Raw genomic sequence first — 9,922 nt, 5'->3', positions numbered from 1 at the left:
ACCACCACTCCCAGCCCAGACAGTGTCGCTAAGGCATGTCATTTAGTAAAAAATAATTAGTGACCCGCTACCTGCTGATCACGTCCAATAAACCATCTTGCTTTCCATCAGAAAAGCACTGCAAACTTGGGGAGCCCGAATCCACCGCACTTGGTGCGGCCTCTGTGCTGGGAGAGAAGCAGAGGGAGATGCTCGGCCATGGTGGGTTCGTCACCACCACGTCGGCATGGACAGACCGAGCCTGGCAGGATCGTTGAACTCACCCACCCACCATGGAGAGGTTGGGTTGGACAAGCCGTTGAGTCGGCAGTGAAGTTTAGGAAGTAGAGTGGGATGTCGGGGAATAAATTATGACACCCGGTCCTCGGTGTAGCTTTCATGGGGTAAATTAACCTGCCCACTCTCCGTGCTGCTTCCAGACTGGGTGAGGAGAGACAGATTTCTCCAAAGGGCAATTCAGAGCAAAGTTGTCTCAGGGGGTTTTGGCTGCACCCAGGCGAGCTGTGGGAGGGAAGAAGCTGGCAGAGCCGGCTGGTTTTCCCAGCATCCAGCTGTGCATCCAGCTGTGATGAGTGCCACCGTGGCAAGCCCTCCCCAGCCGTGTTCTAGAGACCTTTCAGCGGGTCCCCATCCCTTGGAAACAGGGGACCCTCGCAGAGAAAAGGGAGGGGGCAACCTGATCTCACCTAAATCCCAGTGTCCCAAAATGATGGGGGAGGGTTTTCCCCTCCCTGCAAGGGACGTTGGAGGGGGACGTCCATCCTACAGACTCAGCTCTTCGTGTGAGGTCGTGTCTTTGAAGGAAGGTTGGGGCGTTTGAGGAAGAAGGGCCCTGATGCTGCATTTTGGGAAGGTACGCTTTTCTCTTGCTTTCTTTTAAAATTAGCCTACTCTTGTGAGAGGGTTTCAGGGGTGGGGTGTGGGATTATTTTCTTTTTGTTAATACCTGAGCTGGTTCTGACTGATTTCTATAAACAAGGGCCTGGCTGCTTTTTTGTTCTGCCTCCAGAGATCCCAGACAGTGCGAGAGATCCCAAGTGAGCTGCACATCCCACGAGCAGTTAAATATCCTGGTTTACACTGCGTTTCCAGACTTCCTTGTGGCCACACTAATCTCTGGCTGGAATAAAGGTATGCAAAAGCGCATCAGGAAGGAGAGCAGACAAAGTCTCAAAAAACCTTTGTTAAAACTCCACTTCTTGCAAGCTACCAATCCCACCCATTTGGAGATTCATGTTTGAGAAAATATCTATGCTTTTGTATTATCAGAGAGGGAAATAAAACCCGTGAAGCAAAGTGTGAATTATGCATGTAGTTTATTGAAGGTAGCTGAAAGTTTGGAGTAAGCGAAGGATAATCAACTCTGTTCACTTACACATTAAAAGCTTTAAATCCGTCTATCTAGTACACACACAGGAAAAACAACGCATGCATTTAACTACAGAAATATAAGGTGCTCATCAGTGTGTAATTAAAATCTGCTCTACCAAACCTGGTGTAGCAACTTGGACCAATTTACATAAGCATTACCAACCCTCTCACAAACAGGAAAAATTGGATTTTCTGGTGTCATTAAAGAAGTTAAATAATAGCTGCAGCTCCATCTCGGACAATTAAAATGTGGCTTCTCTTTCTGAAGTTGGGATGACCAAATTTTTTCATCCCTTTGCAACAGCTGCATTGCGGAAAGAAAATCCCTGCTGAAAAGGGGTCAAGCAGAAAAGACTGATTTAAGAGACAAGATGATGCTTGAAGACAGGTATGGACTCTCTGAAATGAAACTTTCACCTGGCTGAGACCGCGGGGGTAAGTTTCCCCCGGGAAGGACATGCAAGAGAAGGTGGGTTTTGGTCATGCAAAGAGTTCTTGGCAGAGCGACTAGCCTAATTGCGTGGGCGTAGGCATGGGCAGCGCATGGTTGTGTGATCCCTATAGCTGTCAGAAGGAAGGGGAATACTGTTTTATTGCAGAAATGCTGACTATTTTAAAATACGTTGTGTTGTTGCCCTCCGGTCTCTACCGGGTTGTTCTGACCACGCGCACAGCTGTGCTGTACCTGTTCCCGGTGCCGCAGACCCCTGCCCCGGGAATGATGACGGCTGCCGGGCTGCACTGCTCCACGCCGGCGCACATCACGTTCCCCAGGTTGCCCACGCCGGTGGCGCACTGCACCCCCTCCGCACCCGAGATGACTTCTCGCCCCACGCAGCTGACCGCGCTCCTCGCCCCAAAGCCACCCCCGACCCTAGGGAGGCAATCTACGCTCCGGGTGCTAAAGCCGGCGCCGCCGACGCCGAAGGAGGAGACCACCCCTAACCCCGCACCGGCCCCTCCTGTCTTGACGGCGCATTTCCCTCCGATTCCAGATAGGGATCGGCACTCCCCAACCGTGCCACCGCCGCTGACCACAGCTGTGGGAGAAAAACAGGCTCAGTCACTCCCAGAGCAGCTAAAACCCAGCTTATAAGGAAACTTATAAGCTTAAAGGACTTGTAAGGAAATTAAGGGAACACTTCATTAGCTTACCTACGCTCACAGGGTTGCCGGTACATATCCTGTTGAGAAAATAAATGTCTCAAAGATGTATTTAGGGACATATTCCTCAAATGCACAAGCAAATAGATGTGCTGCGCAGCCATTGCCTCCTTAGAAACCCTGCAGGTACTGCAGCATTTCTGTGCACCCAGGTGTGAGGTGCTGATCCAAATTGCCCACTAAAGCACTGCAGGGTTGGATCCCCAAATCCCACAGGCATCTTAATACCCCATCTGCTTTTTGTACCGCAAGCAGGGGATCTGACAGCAGCATGCTCGGTGTGCTGCAATCCAGCTGCCCTGGGAGGATGAGGAGGAAACAAGGGCAATGCTCCCCTCTGTACCGATGGGGAGAAAAAGGGGTGATGCTCCCCTCTGCACCCATGGGGAGCTACAACCACCCAGAATTTCTTATCGCCTCTCCCTCCCTCCCGTGGGGTTTCACCAGCTCTCATTACAAGGTGCAGCCAGGGATGCGCCTACCTGCTCTCTTCTCCCTCCAGCAGCGTTCTGTAAGTGGCAATCTCAATGTCCAGGGCCAGCTTGACGTTCAGCAGCTCCTGGTAGTCTCTCAGCAAACATGCCATCTTGTCCTTGGCTTGCTGCAGTGCAGTCTGCAGGTCGATCAGCTTCTGCCGGGCATCTTTGAGGGCACAGTCGCCCCGCTGCTCAGCATCACAGATGGCCGTTTGCAGAGCTGCGATCTGTGGACATTAACGGGCAAGAGGGTTGACAGTGGTGATATTAAGAGGCATCTCCACAGGGTTGCTCGTGTACCCCCTTGTTTCTCAGCTAGGAAATGGCAGAGAGCCTAGGTTTAGGCTAGACACGTGATGGCTAAGCTGTTTGGGATGAAGGGGAGGGCACCTGTTGGCTGCGCCCTGGTAGGAAGCATACAGCAAACACCGTTTCTGTTATAGCCAGACCGACTGGCTTCTGCGTATATGCTAAGTGAGAAATAAATCTGCTTCTTTGTGTATCAACAGCAGATGGGAAGCTACAAATATAGGCATAAGCTGGGGCGGGGGGGTTCTTTGCAGCCCAACAGGGTGGGAGCTGGTGAGGATGAAACCTTTTGCTGGAGAAGTTGAACGCCCCACTGCCCATGCAACATTCAACCCTTTGTCCTACCTGTTTCTTCACGTTATCCGACTCGCACTGCAGCTTCTGGATCATCCTGTTCAGCTCAGCTATCTCACTCTGGTTGTTCCTCAGGTCATCGCAGAACTTGCCCCTGCTGCTGTGGAGCTCCTCCAGCTATTGCACAGAAAGAGGATGACGTTAATGCACCTGAATTGCCCCTTCCAGGGAAGGTGGTGACTCTCTGGGGCCACACTGACGTCGGTGCTCCAGGGGAAGCACCCAGACATGACCTCAGCCCAGCCAAGGCAACAGTCCCAGGTAGGTCCTAAGCATTTGCCCCTTGGGAAGAGGATGGTGTTGCTGATGGGTGTGCACAGAGGAGACCTCTCTGAAGCAACACTGTGATCTGCTGTGGTCTGTTTTTACAGGAAAGCCTCAAACCACAGTTTTAAGGTTGGGATGGTGTTTTTGGCATGACTTTCTTTAGCAAACTACAGTGCATGCACTCTGTGGAGTGGGTTTAAGTTGCGTCATGGAGGACAGAAATGGTCCTCAGAGTTTTGTCGGCCAAGGGATTTCATTGCCATCTGTGCTGGTGGTGTGAGTACTCACCCTGGTTTGGTAGAAAGCCTCCACTTCAGCCTTGCTCTTCTGGGCAATCTCCTCGTAGCAGCACTCAACACTTTTGATGATGCCCTCCATGTCCAGGTCCCGGCTGTTGTCCATTTGCACAATGACAGAGGTGTCACACAGCTGACAATCCAGCTGAGCTCTCTCCTGCAAGATCCATCACATGTCAGTCCCCTTCCCTCAACCAGCCCAAGCCAGGCATGCCAGTACCCCTGGCCAAGAGGGGCCTGATGAGAAGGTGGAGGGTTGGGGGAGGTTCTCCCACTAACACCCAACTAGAGCGTGGGGTTCTCCAGGTGGGTGACTGGTTTCCAGCAAGAGCTGGCAGCTGGGACCTGTTTTGGTGGCACAACATGGGATTGCTGCATGCAATTCCCTAAGGAAGGGTGGGGAATCCTGGTGGAGCAAGTTGCTTCACTGCAACTCAGCATTTCTGGCTGTGTCAGCAGTTTTCTGGGCTGTGAATCCCTCAGGGGTGAGTGCTTTGGGCCCCATTGCCTACAGACTGCTGGGAGGTGTATGGCTAGAAAAGGTGCAAATATAAAGTGTCCCCTGTGTGTGTTTTGTTAAAAACTTGCTACATTTCAGACAAAAATGTAAACTTTCATCAAAGTATTTTGACTAATGTAGCTTAAAAAGTGAAGCACTAAAAATCTTTGGGTTTTGAAGAGTAAGATGTCTCAGTGGTTCCCAGGGAAGGTTTGGATTAGAATTTGAGGGGCTTTTTCATGCAAAAGATTCCTCCCTTTGCAGCCAGCAATAGAGGAGATAACCAAGGACTCCCTGTGCCTTCCTGAAGTGTGTGCAATAGCGTTATCAAATACATATAAAGAGATATAGATTTTAGGGATGCAGTTTCAGAATTTTCAGAAAAGACACCTTTCCCTGCATTTAGTTTTGGAGTAAGAGCTCAGGGTGGCAGCAGATGATGCATCGTCCCAGGGGCAGCAAAGCAGGAGCCGGGAGCTCTTACCTCGGCGTAGATGCACTTCAGGAACTCCAGCTGCTGCCGCAGGAGACCCACTCTCACCTCCAGCTCCTCCTTGGTCAGGTAAAGACAGTCCACATCCTGGAGAGACACCACATATTTGGTGAAAAGAGCTGAAGAAACAAGGACTGTGGCAAAGCCCGTGTTTTCTGTTAGATTTGCAGGAAACCTCACTATCTCCAGCCCTTAAGACTATCTGGGTTTGCATTGTACATGCTTACAACCTGATAGGGGTTCTCCAAATTCATTGAGTTGCCTCTATTTTGGGGCTACCTGATGGGAAATCAGGTAGTGTCGTGGTGCCAGGACTCCCCACTTCTCTCCCCGGCCCCATGCCCAGGTTTTGCCCACACGTCTGCCACTCTCAGCTGGTCTTGCCGATGTTGTCCCTAGAGTGACTCACCTTCTTGAGGACCACAAACTCATTCTCCGCAGCCGTGCGCTTGTTGATCTCATCTTCATATCTGCAGGAGGAAAGGAGAGGGGTGGGATGCTGAGCCCCGGGCGTCCCATCCCCACCACCCAAGTGTCCAGTGCAGAAAATGGGAAGCGTGATTAAAAACCAGAGCCTCTCCCTATTCACTTTGTACCTCCTTTTTGATTTTTGCTTTGTTGCTATTTCTTTCCTCCCCAATGGGCTTTGTTCAGCAGTTTTAAATAGTCCACGCCAGCAGTATCGGTGGCTGGAGTAAGATGGCAGTAAATCAGGCCAAACCACTAGAAATGCAAAAGCCTGTAACTCAGCTGAAGGCTGGCATTGCTTCTCCTAGCCCTGCTGCTTTGTGTGATGTTTTTCTGAAGCATCCAGGACTCTGCGCTGAGTGTTTATGAGGAGACTGTGGCCAAAATGCCCCAAGGTAGGTCAGGAGCTTGAGCAACCTTTGACACTCACAGGTGCAATAGGAAGAAAAACCAGTGCATAATGACCAAGTAATTGGGACCTAGAACTTTCACAATATGAATCTATGATTCTGAGTCTGACCTCCTTGGTGGTGGCTCAGTGAGAAAAAAAAAACCTCTGAGATGCTTGACTGTATAATCTCTGGAGAAAGGATTACTCTTTTATCCTGTGCTGTGTACCACCAGCCACGAAGTGTCCTGGTTGTGGCTTAGCAGAGCACATGGGGAGCTATTAAGGAATTTCTGCAGCTTAGATTAAAAAGCCAATTCCCACATTCCCTCTGGGAAGAGAGAACAAACCCCAACGGAGACGATGTGGATAAAGCGTGGGCTGGAGACAAATAGGCTGAGGGTTTTGTGGGAACAGATGGCACCGGGGACATGAGATGTGGGGGAGCCACAGGCACAGATGATGTGGGAGATTCGATATGGAAAACCACGACAGCGTGCAGGAGCATTAGGGAGAGGGAAAGTGGTTCCCTGTCTCTCTCCCTAAGGAAACACTGTGGTGGAAGAGCTCTCCCAGTCTATCACCAGCATCTGAGGTGCAGCAGTGGGACTCCAGTACAGGAAACCAGCCCAGTACTGGTGTGCCCTGCTCTGCTCCCCTCCCTGTACCCCAGTTTTTGGACCTATCTGGTGCAAGTGCGTTGGCTTCACACTCAGAAACACCGCTCAGGCCAGCAAATACTGCCGTCTGCAGCTTCTCTCTGCATAGTACTTACTTGCACTTGTACTCTTGAACCAGGTCCCTGAGGCACCGCTCCTCATTTTCCAGCCTCTCTCGCTCCCCCAGCACGCACTCCAGCTGCTTCCTCAGGTTGCAGATGAAGTTCTCGAAAACGGGCTCCAGGTTTCTCCTGGAAGCTGGGAGGACATACTGCTGCAGCAGCTCCCACTTGGTGGTCAGCACCTTGTTCTGCTGCTCCAGCAGCCGGACCTGGGGAAGCAAGAGATGTGAGAGTCATACTATCCCCTCTTGTCCCAGGCAAAGGCGCTTTGGGCTTCTCCACTTCCAAAAGGAAAAAAGTAAAAATAAAATCAGAAATGCAAATGGTTAAGCGCTGATTTCTCAGCAGCCTGAGTGAGACCAGCATCTTCTCTGAGCTAAACCTGGTCCCACCCAGGACTCATCTCACAGGCTGAACAACGTTGGTGTGTTTGCTCTGTGTTGAGGCCAATCATCTCTTTGACCAAAGCTCCATTCAGCCAAACACCACCTCTTCCCCTGCGACAACTGGCTGATGGAGGATCCACTGCCTCCCCTGATGGGCTGAGGACAATAATGAGTCTTCCGGAGCACTAAAAGCTCCATCCAGGATCTCATTTGAATGTATCTGATTTAAACTCTAACCACGGATATTTATCATGCCTTTCACTTCTAGATTAAAGAGCTCTCTAGTACTTGAGAACCTTTATGCATCATGAATAAGTCATTTTTCAAATGGGAGGAAGCGGAGTTGCTCCTTTTACGTGGGTTTGGTTTTTCCAGCTGCACAACAACTCACGAGGAAAATCAAGATCAGACAGAGCAAAGGTTTCTCTGCCATTTGAAAAATCATTTCCTATAACACATCTCTAAACAGTAACGAAAACCCTTAGGCTTATCTAAGAAGACAATGATAAATTACATCTGTTTAGGAAATCACCAAATCGTTTCATTCACAGCGTGGAGGGACAGAGAAGTTAAAATTGTTCATCTCATTTTAGCTAGACATCTATCTTTCTACATCTCCTTGATGAAGCACACAAACTATTTAAAAAATGCCAAAGTCCTTTGGAGTTTATAGAGATGCGATAGCAATGTCAGATTATACATTTGTAATGAAACTTCCTATTTCGCCTTTTTACATTTCCGTGTCTCCATCCCTTCTCCCACAGGTTTTGATTTACTGTATCCCTGGAGCCACTCCTGATTTAACTATTTAGCAGACTGGTGACCACCGAAAGGTGAAATACTGGTGCAGTTGCCTTGGTGCAAGGCTGAAATCCAAACCGTCTCCAGGTCAGGACCACCATGGTCTATCAGAAACATTTACAATATCAGGGTGCTGGGAGAAATAGCTACCGACATTGCCTCTCTAGAGACAATCCATCCATCAGAACCTAGAGACATGAGGCGAGCAGCCTGCGCGGAGGGAATCGGGGTCTCACCTTGTCAATGAAGCAGGCGAACTGGTTGTTGAGGTTCTTGATTTGCTCTTTCTCGTGGGTCCGCACTTGGCACTCCTCGGGGTCGACCCCCACGCAGAGGGGCTTGAGGAGCTCCGGGTGGATGCTGACGCCCCGAATCCCTTCAGATCTACCTCCGCCAAGGCCGATGCCAATGCCGCCGCCGTAGCCTCCGATAGCCACGCCGTCCCCCAGACCTCTGTAGCTGCCCAGGCCCCCGTAGCTTCCGCAGTTACCAAACCCTACGACCGTGCCCACGCCAAAGCGGCCTCCGCCGTAAGCCACGCCGCAACGTCCGACGCCGCCGGCGCCGCCGTAGACCCCGCTGCGGCAGCTCCCGCCGAAGGAAATCCTTTGCCCTCTCCCCAGGTCGCAGACGCTCCGGCTGCTGAAGCCACCAATTCCACATCTCCGTCCCACCGGCTGGCAGACGGAGGCCGAGCTGCTGTTGCCCCTGCCGAGGCCGCAGACGGCGGACGCGGAGGAAAAGCCCCGTCTTCCCAGGAGAGAGCTGGAGGTGTAGCACTGTCGACTCATGGTGGCTGGGGGAGACGGGAGGTGAAGCGGTAACGGCAAAGCAGAAGAGCAAGAGAGGAGCAGGGAGTAAAAGGAGATCTCCTTTGGCTTCTCTGAGGCAGAGCCCTTCCTCTTATATACCTTTCAGGAGGTGCCTGAGATGCAAAAATTTAATTTATCCACTGGGTTTGGTCTGCCTGGCAGCAAGGAATGGCTTCCAACATTTTAAACCCACAGCAAACACTTCTATCTCATACGAAATAATGTGGAAATTAAAATAAACTGCTTTGCTTGCAAGCTTCAGTTTCAGGACTTATATTTTACTTAATTAATCTGCTTCCTTATTGTGTAATTATAGTTTAGCAAAATAATTCAAGGGGTTTTTATTCATGGCTTGTTTACGGTTCGGTTTCACCACAGCGTTTAATTATGTTTCAGGACCTCCTGCAAAATGTCGTGGTGATGCCGCCTCTTCCAGGGTCTCTCGCCAGCTCAGGGCTGGCTCTTGACCAATGACCGGTGGCGATAGGGGAGAAGGAAGGCGTATCTGTCAAAGCAAAGCACAGCACCGACGTTGTCGGGAGCATTCTCGTAAGCATTCATTTCTTCCTTTCATGGGTACGGCTAGAGCTCTTGTAGGCAATTTGGTGGTAGCCGTGTTCGCCGGCTCGCGTGCTGGTAAGCGGAGCAGGTTGGGGTTGGTGGTTTCCGTATCAGTGGAGCATGAACTACACGAGGTGGTGCCGAGGACGAATTCAGTCATGGGATGGATGCTCTGGCAAATTGGGGGTTCATGCACATGGAGTCGAGGCACTGGTCCAGCTGGGCCCCTTAGAATATACAGAATTGAAGATAAGGCATTTCTGGGAAATGCTTTGCTGCAGACAGCGATTTGTTGCTGAATTGTGTGCCTAGGGAAGGTGAGGATTGTGTTTAGTATCTGGGTGTGATGTGACTGGCACACATGGCGAATTCACGCAAACGATAGCTGGAGATGCAACAAAGAAGTGAAGCAAAGTGTTACAGACAGGTTGAGAAATGTTAGCCAGAGTGAACTTTTTTCCTCGTATTCCTGTGACACACCTATTTGACGTTAAAT

General features: G+C 50.6%; 1 protein-coding gene across 1 annotated transcript; it reads right to left on the bottom strand.

The window, feature by feature from the left end:
- Window positions 1-1,297: 1,297 nt before the first annotated feature.
- Window positions 1,298-8,844, bottom strand: LOC104319366 (keratin, type II cytoskeletal 4-like). The gene is made up of 9 exons (XM_009921062.2): window positions 8,290-8,844; window positions 6,861-7,075; window positions 5,639-5,699; window positions 5,221-5,316; window positions 4,230-4,394; window positions 3,666-3,791; window positions 3,018-3,238; window positions 2,527-2,555; window positions 1,298-2,411 (listed from the first exon to the last, which is right to left on the bottom strand). Exons 1-9 carry the CDS (start codon window positions 8,842-8,844, stop codon window positions 2,017-2,019), a joined length of 1,863 nt encoding a protein of 620 aa, XP_009919364.2. The 3' UTR covers window positions 1,298-2,016.
- Window positions 8,845-9,922: the final 1,078 nt, after the last annotated feature.

This window comes from Haliaeetus albicilla, chromosome 18 (assembly GCF_947461875.1).
Source record: "Haliaeetus albicilla chromosome 18, bHalAlb1.1, whole genome shotgun sequence".
NCBI classification, from domain to species: domain Eukaryota; kingdom Metazoa; phylum Chordata; class Aves; order Accipitriformes; family Accipitridae; genus Haliaeetus; species Haliaeetus albicilla.
Note: the sequence above shows the minus strand (reverse complement) of the source record. Positions and strands in the feature narration are given on the sequence as shown.

Excerpts from the sequence above, each read along its gene's own strand:
- LOC104319366 (XM_009921062.2), bottom strand. The coding sequence starts at position 8,844 with ATGAGTCGACAGTGCTACACCTCCAGCTCTCTCCTGGGAAGACGGGGC. Across the intron at positions 5,700-6,860 it reads GTTCAAGAGTACAAGTGCAA|ATATGAAGATGAGATCAACA; the intron begins GTAAGTACTATG and ends TTCCTCCTGCAG. Across the intron at positions 4,395-5,220 it reads TGAAGTGCATCTACGCCGAG|GAGAGAGCTCAGCTGGATTG; the intron begins GTAAGAGCTCCC and ends TGGATCTTGCAG.